The sequence below is a fragment of the Sprattus sprattus genome (genome assembly GCF_963457725.1).
Source record: "Sprattus sprattus genome assembly, chromosome: 11".
In the NCBI taxonomy this organism is placed as follows: Eukaryota; Metazoa; Chordata; class Actinopteri; order Clupeiformes; family Clupeidae; genus Sprattus; species Sprattus sprattus.
Window position 1 is genome coordinate 24,002,915 of NC_137909.1, and position 16,525 is coordinate 24,019,439.

The 16,525-nt window shown below is 45.9% G+C and overlaps 2 protein-coding genes across 2 annotated transcripts in view; one reads left to right on the forward strand and one right to left on the reverse strand.

The window, feature by feature from the left end:
* Positions 1–12,464, forward strand: part of rhobtb3 (Rho related BTB domain containing 3) — a gene marked incomplete at its 5' end in the record, with an annotated part of 25,941 nt that extends 13,477 nt beyond the window's left edge. The window contains 9 exons of the mRNA XM_080847532.1: positions 644–801; positions 1,382–1,490; positions 3,272–3,664; positions 8,167–8,276; positions 8,786–8,885; positions 9,571–9,744; positions 10,401–10,567; positions 11,239–11,335; positions 12,307–12,464. Of these exons, the coding sequence (XP_080703658.1) occupies positions 644–801; positions 1,382–1,490; positions 3,272–3,664; positions 8,167–8,276; positions 8,786–8,885; positions 9,571–9,744; positions 10,401–10,567; positions 11,239–11,335; positions 12,307–12,425 (1,427 nt within the window). The 3' untranslated portion in view covers positions 12,426–12,464. The remainder of the gene's footprint in view (positions 1–643; positions 802–1,381; positions 1,491–3,271; positions 3,665–8,166; positions 8,277–8,785; positions 8,886–9,570; positions 9,745–10,400; positions 10,568–11,238; positions 11,336–12,306) is intronic.
* Positions 11,738–15,209, reverse strand: glrx (glutaredoxin (thioltransferase)). Its single transcript, XM_080847319.1, has 3 exons — positions 14,946–15,209; positions 14,280–14,412; positions 11,738–12,468 (listed from the first exon to the last, which is right to left on the reverse strand). The coding sequence occupies exons 1-2, from the start codon at positions 15,150–15,152 to the stop codon at positions 14,299–14,301; spliced, it is 321 nt and encodes a 106-aa protein (XP_080703445.1). The 5' UTR covers positions 15,153–15,209; the 3' UTR covers positions 11,738–12,468; positions 14,280–14,298.
* Positions 15,210–16,525: the final 1,316 nt, after the last annotated feature.

Genomic DNA, 16,525 nt, shown 5'->3' on the forward strand with positions numbered 1-16,525 from the left:
TAGCACCTCACTGGCTGTGGGCCCTCCTGTGTGTGTGTTTGTGTGTGTGTGTGTGGGATAACGCATGCATGATACCAGGAGCTTTTTTCCTCAGCGGGAGCACCTGTGTAACCACATGCTCTCACATCTTTTCTCACTCACTATACCATCTCCCTCTCTCTCTCTCTATCCCTCTCTCTCTATCTCTCCCTCTCCCTCTCTCTCTCTCTGACACACACAAACTACCACACAGATTTTACTGCTAAGCTCATCTCATCCACCCCAAGCACTTTCACCATCCGGGAGTCAGAGCTGCTGTTTGTGTGTTTCCGTTTGTGTGTGCGAGTAACACAATGTTGTGTGTATATGTGTCAGTGTGTGTGTGTGCTTGGAGCAAATGCCAATGTGTGTGTGAGTGTAGCTGCTCTGTTGTTGCCCAAGGTGGGCAGCTCTTGCCCTGACCGCTGTCCTCCTTTCACCCCCACTTGCCCCCCATGCCTACCTCTCTCCCTCTCTCTCTCTGTTTCTCTCTCTCCCTCTCTCTCTCTCTCTGGTTCTCTCTCTCTCCCTCTCTCTCTCTCTCTCTCTCTCTCTCTCTCTCTCTCTCCATCATGCTCTTCTCACCCATTCTACTCCCCTTCCCCTCATTCTCTCCCTCCACCAGACGAGGGGCCTCCGTGCACGTGTCCGCTGTGTGCGTCCGACTGGAGCAGCTGTGTGCCCCACAGCGAGGGCCTCCAGCTGTCCCGGGACCTGGGAGCCACCTACCTGGAGCTGCCCTCGCTCAACAACTTCTTCGTGGGACGCTACTTCGGCAGCGTGGTGAGTGGCAGGCGGACGGATAAATCATCGCTATACTGATGCTAATTCCCGCTGGCTCCGCGGCTACGTGCCTCATTGAGGCGATAATGGAGGCTAATGCTAGGCTAATGCTGGCTAGTGTTACAGTGAAAGGGGATGAAGGTGAGGGAGTAATGGGTCTGGCGGCACTAAGGGTCGTAATTAATGGCGGTTAGGCATGGAGGGCTTGTTTTAAAGGGCACAAAAACAAGCGGAGAGAGAAATACCAGGCTACAGATGAAATGCTTATACTAAATGGGTACAGAGTCTGCTAAGGGCATTTGTGCCTTTGGTGGAGGGGAGAGTTCATTCAGAATGGGTGATGTGGTTACAGTTGGCAGTCGCCCATTTGTGCATGGGCATGTGGTTGTGTGTATGAATAGTAATTTGTGTTTTTTTGTTGGGCGGTTGGGTGTGTGTGTGCATATGCATAGAGGGATAATTATGTGCCTGTTTGTGTGACTGAATGTGCACATGGCTACATCAATCTACGTGTGTGTGTGTGTGTGTGTGTGTGTGTGTGTGTGTGTGTGTGTGTGTGTGTGTGTGTGTTGGGATGCAGCTGGAGTACTTCATGATCCAGTGTTTGAAGCAGAAGGCCAAAGAGCGTCCTGACAAACGGCGTGGCTACAGGATGAACGAGCCCCGCCCTCCACATCTGGACCAGCCAGGTAATAAACATCTGGATCAGCCGGGTAATAAGCTGCCTGATTGGTCCGTCTGTTTCACTGGCGAGGTAATTGATCAGTTAATGTCTGCCATGCTGTGTAACTGAGAGAGACTTTGTCCACTCTGGACAGGTAACACCATCAATCTCCACTTTGCACTTAAAGAGTCTTTTAAAAGATGTATAAAAATGACACAGGCAGCAAATCGCACTTCATCTCTAAGAGTGATTTAATCACTCAACACCATCACAGTAACCTATTTAAGAGTGGAAATAGCCAATGAGTGCTCATGCTAAATCTCTCTTGGGCTTACAGTAAGACGCCAGAGGCTGTGGGTTTGTTTGTGTGTATGCGTGATACATTTTGGAGATTTTTGAGTGGGTTGGTGTGAATGTATGTGTGTGTGTGTGTGTGTGTGTTTGTATGTGTGTGGGTGCATGCGTGCGTGTTAAAGTTGCATTGAGAGTAGGGCCTCCCTGTGTGTGTGGGTGAGTTTGTCCTGCCTTCGGGCCAGACACACACACCCATGTCTGGCCACTAATGATGAAATGTATTATGAGATAAACCTGCCTGTCTGACGCTGTACCTCTCTCTTCTCCCTGTCTCTCTGTGCGCATGTGTGTGTGTGTGTGTGTGTGTGCCTTTGATGTTAGAGGAATACACACCCTGTATGTGTGTATGCCTGCATTTGAGTTTGGGGAAGGGAAAAAACAACAGTGCTAACCATAGCAGTGACGGGTAAAAATAGACTTGTGTATTTGTGAGACACATTTCTTATGTGTGTGCATTGTACATGTGTGTGTGTGTGTGAGAGAGAAGAGCATAATCCTCAGTGAACCTTGCCTATGAGAATACCATTTGTTTGTGTGTGTTCAACTCTTATCTTGTCTCGGTGTGCATGTGTGTGGAGGGTTAAGTGCATATTAAAATGTGTGTGGCACAGCTGTGCCTGTTCTGTCTAAATGTGCGTCTAAATGTACGTGTGTGTGTGTGTGTGTGTGTGTGTGTGAGAGAGAGAGAGGGAGAGAGACACACACACACTCACTTGCACTTTAATGATGAAGTATATTATGAAGACTGATGACTACAGGCAGAGAGGGAGGGCGAGTTGGATTTGCTGGGTGTGTTGGTTTTGCTCCAGCAGTACTTAGCTACATTTTAGTGCACTGGCTGTTAAACATGAAGGCAGGTAGTCCACTAGAAATGCTGCACATTTGAGTGTGTGTGTGTGTGTGTGTGTGTGAGCCTAAGAGAGACTGCTTGACACGGCACAATGTCAGTGGCAGTAAAACGTGATGTGGTACTGCAATGATTTATCAAAAATATGATTTTAATATGACCTTGATATGAATCACAGTTCTGCATCTCCTTCCCCTCTCTCTATCCTTACTCTCTATGACCTGTTGGTTTCTGGAACATTCTTTTTCCATCTCGTCTTGGATATTTCCTTCTTTATTCACCATTTCCTGCTCTCTTTCTCCTGTGTTTATATTTTGTCTTTTACTCTTTTCTCTCTCTCTCTACTCTACTCTATCTACAGTCACCACATCCTCCACTTAATCTCCCTTTTCCTTCTTGCTTTCTGACATGTCGCTTTTTGACTTCCTGTCCTTTGCTCTTTTCTTTCATCTCCTCGATCTTTTTTTTAACTCATTTCTTTCACCAACTGCATCTGTGCTTCGTAATGTGTAAACTGAGTTTGTGTGTAATCCTTCCCATCTCTTTCTCTCTCATTCCTCCTCAATCGACCCCCTCCCCCCCTCGCCCCACCTTTCCTGCCCCAGCCCGTCTGCCCCCGGTGCGGGTGGAGGAGTCCACCTTCCCTCAAGACCTGCAGTGGCTGCTGGAGCGTGGGGTGCAGTTCGCCGACGTGGCCTTCTACGCCGGCGACTCGGGCAAGGAGCTGGGCTGGGCGCACGCCGCCGTCCTCTGCGCCGTCAGCCCCTACTTCCGGCAGCTGCTGGTGGGCCGGACGGCCATGGAGCGGCCTGTGTCCCGCTGCGCCTGCCGGGAGCGCGAGGGGGCCCCCCACTCGCTGCTCTCCACCTGGGACGGGGGCCTGGAGGAAGGGCCGCCCCGCACGGAGGGGAGCCCCCCGGGGCGCCTGTCCCGCCTCGTAGTCAAGGACCCGCTGCTGTGCGTGTGTCTGTGGGAGACGCTGATGTTTCTGTACAGAGGTGAGGCGAAGTGTGTGTGTGTGTGTGTGTGTTCGCGTTTTCAGAGAGACAGAGAGAGAGACAGAAGCAGCATAATGAGATGAGATAGCTTGGCCTTGGCAACGTGAATTGCATTGTCTCTGTCTGGGAAGTGACAAGATAACGCCAGATAGTGTATGTGTGAGTGTATAAGTGTGTGTGTGTGTGTGTGTGTGTGTAATGGAAAAGATTTGGGCATTTTAACAGCCTGTTCGATGGCACAACACAGTTGTTATTTTTGTCTGTAACACGCCCCTTTCATATTGATCCAAGACGTTTTGTTCACACAGCCTCTCAGCCTGCCTGATAACTCAGATTGTTTGCTTACCACCACTTTTAATGTTCACCGTTCTTGAGTGTGTGCGCGCGCGTGTGTTCTCGAAGGTTTCATTCACACGGTGGTATTTCTGGCTCTCAGAGCTCCAGGGAGATGTTGTTGAGGCTCTGCCAAACGTAAACTTCCCTCTCACTGATCCCTCTGACGAGTGCACCTCGGCAGCTGCGCGGCTCTGTGAGCGGCGGTGCGTTTGGAAGTCTACCTCAGTGGGGGTCTATTTTTGATATTAGAGTGCTGAACTACACAAGCGCTGCATGTCTGTGGGCTCCGTGCCATTCGTGCCATAGCCCGATCCTTCAATGCTTTATGATCTGTGGAGAGGGTGTCTAGGCAGGCTACAGGGAACAGCCAATGCAGAAAAAATCATGTCAAAAATATATTGGCCAAAGTATATGAATCGCCTGGAAAATGATTGCATGTTTTGTGTACTGCTAGATATAATTCATGTACATTGTATGTTTTACATTATAAAATGTATAATAATGCATGTGATACCTCAGGGGCATTCAGTATTTTGGTATAAAATTACAGTTAATGTGTAATATGCTTTTAAGTATGCTGTGAATGTTAATGTTGCTGTATTTGAGGGTTGTGTGGTAAGTTCAGAGTGGAAGTATGGCTGGATGTGTTTGCAATGTGTTTTTAATGGCTTCAGGAAGACCTAATCTTCAGAAGTCAACAGCACCGAGCTCACTCTCCAGTGAGGCGACGCATCATTAGCCCACTCAGCTAATCCAGGAGATGAGAGAGATGAGCTGCTTATCCTCCAGTGCGCCTGTGTGTGTGTGTGTGTGTGTGTGTGTGTGTTTAAAGAAAAGACCATATGCATGTGCATGCACATGGCTGAAGTAGAGGATGTGTATGTGTGTGTGAGAGAGAGGGAGAAGCTGAGAAACGGACATACAGAATAAAAGTGAAAGTGAGAGTGAGAGAGAGCGAGAGAGAGAGAGAGTGAGAGTGAGAGTGAGAGAGAGAGAGAGAGAGAGAGAGAGAGAGAGAGAGAGATTGAGGTGGAGTGGAGGTTGTATGACAGGGTGGGCTGGTTTAATGGCAGCCTCTCATTATTGATACTGCCTTTAAATGCAAAGTCTAGAGGAGCCTGATTCATGGCTGCCCGCATGCATGCAGGAGAGCACTGCAAAGAGAGAGATGGGTGGCAGGGAGAGAGAGAAAGAGGGGTGGGAGAGAGAGAGAGAGAGAGGAAAGGGGAATAAGGCTAGTTGGGAAAAAAGGCTCAACATGCACCAGAGATAAAGGAAGAAAGAGAGACACAGAGAGAGAGAGAGAGAGAGAAGGAGAGAGGGAGATAGGAATAGAGGATGGACTGGAGAGATGTAGAGATATAAGAAGAAATGGACGGACAGAGATAGAGAGAGAAAGAGCGAGAGTTGTGTAGCCCTCTGAGGCAGAAAGCCTGATTAGGATGATTTAGTAGGCTAGAGAGAATTATGCATGCTAGAGTGGGAACATGTGTGTGGACATTCTCTGTGTGTGTGTGTGTGTGTGTGTGTGTGTGTGTGTGTGCGCATGGTTAGAATGGGTGGTGAGTAGCCCTAAATGAAGTTGTATGCAGCATTTGTCTCGTCATTAGTCTGTCTTTTACGCATATTGTGTGTTAGTGGACAAACATGACATGCCTTTGACAGCATACAGCATGCCCATGTGATAACAACAACATTAAAATACATATGGCGTTGTATTGGACAATACGTTGAGATGCAACTGAAAGCGAACGTGTGTAGTGTACTCTGAGTCACAGGGATAAACAATTCCGTATACAATGCGTATAATGAGGTTATATTCAATGTGAGTTTGTCTGTTGGCGTAATTTCTGGCTGTGCATGTACGTGTGTGTGTGTGTGTGTATGTAGTGAGGGTATAATTATGATTTTTTTTGCTTGATGCAGTAGGGCAGCTGACAACAGTGATGGAAGCTGCGTCTAAAAAGGACACAACGTCTCTGAAATAGCTGTATGTGTAACACATACTGCTCTCTACAAACAAGTGGCAATGACTTACATCTCAAGTGATGGGATAAATGAGGGAAATGAATGCAATAAATGAGCTATTAGCGCGCTTTCAATTATTAACTATTAATTGCATATAACACTCTTCTAATTCTAAGCCTTTTCTACTGCATTCCCTGTGGCTATCTTGTGTTCTCCCTTGATATATTGTGTGTGAGTGTGTGTGTGTGTGTGCGTGTGTGTGTGTGTGTGTGCGTGTTTGCATGTGTGTGTGTGTGTGCTGATGGCCAGTATCCAGCACTAATTGGTCAGTCTGCTTATGAATGAGTATTGGGATGTAAAGCTTTGATGGTGGCATCTTCGCATATGGACATACTGTGTTGTATCTGTGTGTGTGTGTGTGTGTGTGTGTGTGTGTGTGTGACAGTGTGAAGATGCATGCCAACATTGGACTGATTTTGATGTGATGCCAGGCTTGCTGTGGAAGAGCACACTGCCTCTTACCCCTCATAAAAATCAATGATAAAAAAAACCTTTTTCGATTGGTGAAGTCAAACGTACCACAAACCAGGCCACGACCACAGATATCCACAGGGTCCACACCCTATATGATCCTTTTACAGTTATATTCGACTGTATCAAGCTATCATCATTTACCCAATGTACACTCAATACATACCAGCATTTGCAGTCTCTTTAGGGGCTATGAGTCAGTCTGGTCTCTTTATGCAAAGCCAATAGAAAGCCATTGATGTGACCAATCAATATGGACACAGCAGTGAATCCAAATACCTTTTCAACACGTGGGAAGTTGCCTATACATTAGAGTGAGTTATTCACCATGTTTGTCCTTGTGCCCTTTGACTTAGACAACAAAATGGTACTTGCCTCTCCCTATCTCTCACTCCATCTCTCTGTATCTCTCTCTCCATCTCTCTGTATCTCTCTCTCCATCTCTCTGTATCTCTCTCTCCATCTCTCTGTATCTCTCTCTCCATATCTCTGTATCTCTCTCTCCATCTCTCTGTATCTCTCTCTCCATCTCTCTGTATCTCTCTCTCTCCATCTCTCTGTATACGTATATGCGTGTAGAGAGCAATGGAGAAAGACTACTAAGAAGGAGATACACATACAGTACAATGTAGATGATGTGTGGATGACTGATTAGCATTAGCAATGACCAAAAAGGAGACTCTACTCGGCTGTCTCAGACCCGTCTCCTTGGTTGGATAACACTGGATGGTACCATTTTTAACAGCCCCCGTATCACTGGCAAGAAGACCCAGGTGATCTTTCAGCCCATGGAAATATTCCACTGATTTAAACGTGTCAGCCGAGCTTGTTACACACTCTGCAACGGGGAGTATTTGAGCCCGATCACTGCCAGAACCACAGTCTGCACTCCAAACTCACTCTCACACACTAAATTGGTTAATCAATTATGTCCCGAGGAACAGAGAAGGATCAATATTTGCATTGAAAAAAAGGCAAGTGTGCACTGCTGTTGCAGATGTCTTTATTATTGACATTTCTGGCTTTAAGTCTTTCCAGGTTGTGTAGCTTTTTTTTACCGCTTTAGCTATTAAGCTAATCAAAAAATGCTCATGTTTTCTGTTTTGGGCAAAAACGCTGCTAATTAGTAGCTTCCCTTCTGCCGCAAAAGTTGTCATGATTTTTTAATGAAGCATTTAAAAAATTAAAAATAACCTGGTACATAAATCCTGGGGGTTCTCAGGGTGGCTTCATGCAATGTGTGTGTGTGTGTGTGTGTGTGTGTGCGTGTGTGTGTGTATGTGTCTACGCTCCATTTCATGATGCTCCCACATGTGGTGTTTGTGTATGGAATTCACAAAAGACCTGAGAGGAAGGTCAGATTTGTGTGCGTGTGGAAGTGTATGTGTGTGCATGCGTATGTGTGTGCTTGTGTGTGTGCATGTGTGTGTGTGAGCATGTGTGTGTGTGAGTAAGTCTGTGCCTCAGCACAGCGAGTCATGCTTCGCTGCCAGCTCCTTTAGAGGGTTGGAATGAGTGAGTGAGCATCTCAGTTTTTTTTTGTGTATGCCGTGTGTGTGTGTGTGTGTGTGTGTGCTCCGTCTGCTGCAGCATTCTGACTGGTTTACCCCCATTACCATACACATTAACATTTGACTGTAAAGTGGATGTGTTTGTGTATTGCGCAGGTGGATGGGAGTGGGAGTACCTGGAGGAGGCGGTGGCGGAGAAGCTGAAGAGTCCCCTGGCCGTGGCCCAGCTCATGGAGAGAGTGCGCTCCTTCCTGGGCAAAGAAAAGGTGGCTGTCAGTCACTCACAGTGGGTCCACCCGTTACCTACTGATCAAATGCATTGATTAAGTCTTATACAGTGTTGGTGTGTAAAGAATATTTTGAGTTCCAAAGCTCCAAAGTTCCAAAGCTATACTCAAGGGCCCCGCAGAAAAGGACGCATTGGACAAATATCAGTTTTTCCTCAGAGCAAAGTTTCTCACAGGTTCACCCACCCTATATAAACACCACATATATAGTTTTATGACTAAGACTCTGAGCTTTAAGACTATGTATAAAGTCTATTCTATCCTGCAACCAGAAGCTACGAGGCTCTGATTTACTGTAGGTGAGCGTGACAAAGACTGGTTCTCAATATTTGACTTGTTTTGAAGTAAATAATGAAATAAACGGGCCTTTGATATGGAAATCTCCTTTGACAGCTGAGCATTCACTGTGCCTCCTCTGAAGCTCGGTTTGCCAATCACACTGTTGCCGTGGTGATGATGTGTTTCTTGTCTCGTGTCTGTCTCTTCAGTGCCCAAGGGACACGCCCACCTCTCGGCAACCAGGACCACAGACGCTGGGCAACATCTTCAACTCGCCCCTCTACTCCGACGTCATCTTCATGGTGCAAGGCAAGCCTCCGCCCTCTCCTCCATCTTCCTTTCCTCTCATTTCCCCGCAGACGGTGTAACACAGCTCAGCTCCGCTTTATTCTCTAGATGTTCTACAAAACACTTCAACCACAAACAGCCTGACGGAGCACCAGAGCCTAAACCCCATGAGAAGGCCTAAACAGAATGTTGGTGTGGCTGTGTGTGTGTTTGTTTGTGTGGAGAAATGGGGAGAGTGAGAAAAAGAGAAAGAGAGAGGACAAGGGAGAAAAGAAGTGACAGACAGAGAGAGAGAGAGAAAGAGAGAGAACAAGGGGGAAAAGAACTGACAGAGAGAGAGAGAGAGAGAGAGAGAGAGAGAGAGAGAGAGAGAGAGAGAGAGAGAGAGTGGGAGAGAGAGAGAGAGAGTCCTTATTTTGAATTCACAATAGACATTTCAGCCTTGCAGTTCTGTCACTCCCTGGAATAGCACACGACAGAGACGGCGGTTTTGCAAGATGGTTAACAAGGCAACCACAGCCTGAAAATAGCAACTCGTATATACAAAACAAAAAAATGGCTCAGTTAGACACACACCCAGAGACTGTGTTTCTAACCAGATGGTCCTGGATTGAAATGGCCCTGCATTTTCTCTTTAACATGCATAAAGGCACATGAAATCCATTGAATGCAACTGATGATTTTCTTCTCTCCTTGTGTGTTTCAGGAAGTGTGCTACCGGCTCACCGGTCAGTGCTAGTGGCCCGCTGTGACGTCATGGCGGCCATGTTTAGCGGCAAGTACGCGGAGGCCAGGAGCCGCGTGGTGCCCATCCACGGCGTGTCCTCCGACACCTTTCTCTCCTTCCTGGAGTACCTCTACACCGACACCTGTTGCCCAGGTGAGGAACTGCTAACGGTGAACACCTAAATATCTGTGGCTTTTGTCCAAGAGAGGACATCGCATAACACAGCACTTTTACTTTGAACAGCCAGTCTTAAATTTCTGCTAGGCAGGAGGGCGTGCTGATATTCGCTGGCACACAGCACAGATTAGAATTCATGGCTCTAGAGTCCTCATGACTGGTCCTCGTAGCTATAATTCATGACTGACAAAAGACTTAGGCGCACACACATACACACACACACACACAATCACAGTAACTCACACCCCTTGGAACTGATTCAGTTCTGCTCTCTACTGACCCCTGCTGTTCCATCGAGACATGAGCATCTGCTAAAGATGGTGCTGAGCAGGAGGTCTAGTTGTAATGAAGCTGAATCCTGGCTGATTGATCCATCCCCTGACAGCACACTGTCAGAGAAGGACCGACACCTGTCAAATGTAGGAGCATGAATCACATCTGTGCCATTCATGTACTTTAAGCTGAAGGATGTGGGTGGGGTGTACCTGTTACCGACAGCTACATCAGATGACTGACAGCTGGGAGACAAACTACTCAGATGGGAGAGTTTGCCCGTCCTGTGTGAGTGTGCGAGAGAAGGAGACAGGGAAATATTGACAGGTCTCTCCCTGTCTGTGTGTATATGTGTTCAGCCAGTGTTCTGCAGGCGATGGCGGTGCTGGTGTGCGCGGAGATGTACCAGGTGAAGCGCCTACAGCACCTGTGCGAGGTGTGTGTGTGCGCCTACCTACAGAGCATGCCCAGTAGAGAGCTGGCATCCACAGGAATCAGCATCATACGGCTGCTCAGGAGAGCAAAGGTGAGTGTGTGTGTGTGTGTGTGCGCGCGCGAGTCAGTGAGTGTGCGTGTGTGTGTGTGCGAGTCAGTGAGTGTGTGTGCGTGTGTGTGTGTGCGAGTCAGTGAGTGTGTGTGTGTGTGTGTGTGCGAGTCAGTGAGTGTGCGTGTGTGTGTGTGCGCGAGTCAGTGAGTGTCCGTGTGTGTGTGTGCGAGTCAGCGAGTGTGCGTGTGTGTGTGTGCGAGTGAGTGTGCGTGGGTGTATGTGTGTGTGTGTATGTGTGTGTGTGCGCGAGTGAGTATGGGTGTGTGTGAGTGTAAGTGTTTGTGTGTTTTGTATAAAAAGGATGTGAATGAGTGTGTTATGGCTTCTATAGTGGTATGTGGTAACATACAACCACAATTTATAACAGAGACCATGACATTTTTCAAACGCAGTATGTACTGGTTATGAGGAAACAGATTTGGCCTGTCAATGTTAAAGAAAGAAGAGCACAGATCTCTGTCAAGTACAATAATTACATTTCTTGGACATCCTGTTATGCACTAAGTAGGTTATGGGTAGAATTGAGTCACTTTAAATTCAATTCAGTTCTATCTATTTGTGTTTGAAATATAATTTCTAGGGGTTGTCGTAATATAACCCTTTACTGAGTGTTCTTTCTCCGCTCTCTCTATGTCACAACTGTAACGCAGTGTCATAATGCTGACCAGCTTTATGTTTGGCTGCTGCACTTCATTGCAAATAACTACCTGATCTTCAGCCATAAACCGGACTTCATCGAGCTAACAGGTAAGTCACAAACCGACCAATCAAGACCCACCAGGCCAATGAGGTCACAAGTCTCCCTGCATTGTAGCCTCAGTGGCTGATGAATGCAGGCTTTGTCCTTCTTAAACAGGATATGTTATGCATGTTGGAGAAAACAGATAGCTTAACTAAACACATCATTTTTAGGTTGAACGCACATAGTGCATTTCACTGCCCCCATTGTGTGACAGGAAAGTCAGAGTGTATTTACAGCGCCTCCGCAGAGAAGAGCTGTCGGATGCTAAGCTCATGGCTTGCAAATCTCTGTGGAATTGGGTTGAATTTACTTCAGGGCTTGAGTACGGTAGTTTCCTAAACACACACAGAAACAACTCACTTTACAGCAGAGAACAGTGAGGCAAAAGGAAGTCTTGACAAGCAAAGTAGATTTGACTGGCTTCAGAGTTTATTTCCACAGGCACATATGTTCTTGTCAGGAGAGGGAATGGACGGGTATTTCAGGAACATGCACAAGAGCAGAGACCAAAACAAAAACACACACAATCCCTTTTTTAAAAGACATTTCTGTCACATGTTAATCTGTCACATAAAAAAAAAACCATAACATTTCTTCTAATTGTAAACATTTTAGTGCACAACTTTAAATGCCATCAGGGCTAGGTTTACTGAGGCCTTAACATGACAAACCTGACAAACCACAGTCTGATCTATGATTGGCGCATGATAAGCCAGTATTGTGATGTGTGGTTGGTGCCATTGTTTGCCAAGCACCAACCACGCATCACATTACATGTTCTTTATGGGACTGTGTACTGGGCGTCAGTATTCCTTGCGTATCTGGTTGTAGTGGTTAACAGGTTTCTCGGCTTGACATAGTACTGGCCTGGAGTTCTGGTGGTAGGGTCGGAGAAGAGGTGGAGCCTGTTGCATGCATCGTTGTTGTTGTTGTTGTTGTTGTTGTTGTTGTTATCGTTGTCTGTTTGTTTGTTCAGACGAGGAGCGGGAGCACGTGGAGAGGCTGCGCTGGCCGTCGCGAGGCTACCTGCAGGAGCTGAATGAGTACCAGCAGCGCCGGCGGCAGCTGCGCAAGTCCCGCTGCAACCTCATGTGACCTCTGACCCCTGCGCCTGCCCCTGCTGCGGCCACCGCCCTCCCTGCGGGTGCGGCGCAGGAGCACAGGAAAGAGAGGGAGGAAGAGAAAGAGAAAGAGGAGAAGAAGAAGAAGGCAATGAGTGTAAGGACGTGGGGATGGACGCTCCCTCTCTTCAGGCTGTCTGGTCTCTGCGTTAAGGGCCACCTGGGTGGTGGCTCCCACACGCTCAGACACACTAAACTTTGACCACTGACTCTGTGACGACTGCAAAAGGACTTTAACATGGAGGGACAGCAATGGATTCTGAGCTTCTCTCTCACGGGGATTAAGCAGATCCAAACCTCTCTCTAGGCCTTTGCAAGGAGCTAACTGTGACTAAATAAAAATTAACCACAAGCTTTACACCTCAGGACCTGGATTAGCACTTGGGACAGTCATAACTCACTCAGCCCCTCAATATTATGGCCTGCCACTATTAATACCACACCCCCAACAAGTTATGACTGTCCTAAACGCCTAACAGCCTATTGTGAATCTAGGGCCTGGGTATTAAATCTATGCCGAGGAGTAACTGTGGACTGGTGATGCCCTGCAGCCATGGTCTTCTGCTGGACTATGCAGAGAGCTGGAGGGACTTGTTTTGTACCTGTGAGGTAGCTGCACCACTCACGAGGCTGTCAAGGTGCCAAATGAAAGCTCGCCAAAATGTGCTGAACAGGGTTGGGTCACCCTCACATCCACTTCAGACTTTAACCCACTGAAGACCTTTTACATGGTGCGCATTCATTTTATTGAGTGTTTCTTGCAAAAAAAAGGAGAAGAAAAAAAAACACTATACCCTACTTGATTCAAATGACTTAAATGATTTAATTTTCAAATAAATTATACACACCTCAAAATGTTTTTATTTTTTTTCCATGAGATTATCATTTGGAGGCAATGCAACTATTTTTCTAAACATGACGGGGTTTTTATTTGATGACGTGTACAGAGTAGGCATCCAGCATGTGTAGTACAGTATGTCTGAGTGTGTGTGTGTGTGTGTGAGCGCGTGTGTGGTGGGACCCTAGACATAGTCCCAGGCTCTGTGTAGTCTAGTGCTGTTCTGTTGATCTCCTGCTCACTCGGAATAAAGATATGATTTTAACAGGACCCTGGCTGAGTTATTACCTGATATGTGGATGGCATGTTTTAATACTGTATGACTAACAGCCTGATAAAATGTTGTTGGTCTAGAATGTGACTCATATACTACGTATGGCATGTTTTAAGACTGTATATGACTGCCAGCCTACTCTTGAGAACCCAAGGGATATTTTTTCTTTACCTAAGCAAAATACTCTTTGCATTAAGTGATGAATATTACCATACTATACTTGGCAGAAATTCTGCAGGCAGTGCAATGAGAGTTAATACAATATGTAATGTAATGTAAAAGGGAGGTATCAGGGATCTGTAGATTTGCTTTGATGAGATGGAATCCAGAATTTTGATGGTGTCAGGTTTCCTTAAAAGCCTGCCTGGGTTAAGAGTATTTTTTTATTGTCAATTCTATAAAATGACCCAGTCTCAGTTCAATGGATTCTGATCTTGAAGAACACTGAAGCCATGTAAGCGGGTATGTATGTATTCTGTACACACTCTGCATAGGAGACTGGGAATATCCTTGAGCTCCTAGGCAATCAGAAAGCCATGAAAATGAAGAATGTGTGTGTGTGTCCCACATGAGACCTGTGGTTAATGAGTGCATGACTGCACTGTAAAGCATTTCTGTGTGGAAGTGTATAAGTATGAACGTATGTGAGGTATGTGTGTGTGTGTATGTACAGTACATGTGAGCACGTGAGTGTGTGTGTGTGTGTGGGCAGAAACCTTGGGACTGCATGTCTAGTCACTGCAGCGCTCCAATGGACTGCAGCATGCCCTCCAGTTTGCCACACTGATGCAGCTCAGCCACGTCACTGCCGCCCCCCACACACTTCTCCCCGATGAACACCCGCGGCACCTGCACACAGACACAGCAACAAGCACACACACACACACACACACACACACACACACATTACTATCCTCCTCAGGTCAGCGTTGGCACGATGCAGGGGGGATGACCACAAGGTCCGCATGCTGCTTCTGCTGTTGGCAAGCTTATGTAACACTCTGCCCTCTACCTTAGCCCTTTTGATCCGTAGAATGAACGAAACCAAATGTTCTTGTGCCACGGGGGCTGAATCGCAATGGCAAGTGTTACTTCAATACATTATGCAGCCCAAACTGAATATGTCCGTAGGATTATTACAATTATGTAATTGTTTCTCATATTTTACCGCCTTTGGGTGTGGTTAACGTCTACCCAGATGTACAATCAATAGAATAAATACAAGTTCCGTGTTTACAGCGGCTTCATATTGGTCGCCATTTTGGCTATTCTGTCTACACAATTTCTATACCTGTGATGCTGCATATGAAGACGAACTTTAGCAAGATAGTTAGTTAAATAGGTCACCACATAGAACACGTTCACTCGTTCATGTCACTTACCGTCCGACCTCCGGTGATTTGCTTTAGGTAATCTTGAATGCCGTTCATGTCACTCCTTCCGCTGATGTCAATGAAGTCCAAATGCCCAGTTTTTAATTTATATTTTGACAAAACATCTTTGGCCGTAACGCAGTAAGGGCAGGACGGTTTCAAGAACACCACCACTTTGTCCCCCTTGATTTGAGCTTTCACGAATTCCTGGGCCATGATTTGTATGAATCCAAGAAGCTGCTTTCAAGGAAGTCAGTGAGCTACTAGTTGTTAGCTATAACCTGAATAACTCTCAAGATCTAGGCGAGCGGTCATCAGTTCAAAGGTCTAGTGCGTTTGTCAAAATAAAAGTCAATCGCAACCTTACAATAGCCCCATCCTATTAACTCTATAATATATTACGTTTTTTTTTTTTTTTTTTTTTTTTTTACTACTCTTGGCCTACCAACAGGGCAAGTATAGGCTACATTAAATATTTTTTAATGTCAAAGTTATATGGAAATTATATGAAAGGTAAAGATAAAGGTAAAGCTTGTTCTCTGCCATTCAGAATACTAAAAATGTTTTGAACTTGAATGAGACTTAAATGATCCTGAATCAGTCACAGTTTAGATATTGCTTTATCAAAACCGATATTTGTCAAAATTATTAAATGCAACATACAGAAAAGGTTTGTTTTAGTGTGGTATACATTGATATACCTTTAGTATATAATACGCTCAACCTCAGATTTACTGTCCTTTTTTAGATTTAGTGTATGTCTGTGGAGATCCACGTTTCCCATTTATTTGTATGTGTAACTAGCTACCCTCCAAGATCCCATCATGGAATCTGAGGACAATATCATTATCCCATGCAATGGCCAATAAACACACCATTCTAGAACACTGGCAGACCAGAATAGTTCTAAAAAAGAATGGGAGACTGACACAGAAGGGAATTTTCCACTTATTCTCCCAAGCCGTTATTCTGTCAGTGACTGCTGCCGTGTCCAAAGCTAATGGGAGAAACAGACAATTTCCAATGCAGGTCTTTCCAATATTCACTGACACTTACTGGCAAAAGATACTAATCGGATATTACTTTCCTCCAAGTTCTAGGTCCAACAAGAGCGCTGGTCACTTTTGTCATCTGGTTGCTGAACCTGATAGCTTGTTGCAGAATGTCAGATATGAAAAACACACATTGATGCTAGAGACATTTATAAGAAATGCCCTTTGTAGGATGGGTGAGACGGTGACTGATATCTGGAAAGGACCTCTGTTATCTGTGTGTCAGTCAGGTTATCTAAGTTATTCAGTGGTTTATGGCCAACTGGTTCCGAGTGAAAACGTAGGGTTAGAATCAGAATAAAAACTTAAGAGAAGCAGCAGTACTTGGGCAGAGACCCACCATTCAGTCACAAGTGCTCTAGAGATGATTTTTAATAGTCTTTGGCAGCGGTGGATACTTCGATAAGAGGTTTTGGCTTCACGCGTGGCTGGCAGTCAAAGGGCAATTACACTGGGACCTCATCACACCTGATTGAGTTCAGACAGCCACACACCCAGGTCAGTATCGAGGGGAATGTTCAGGACAATTCTGCATTA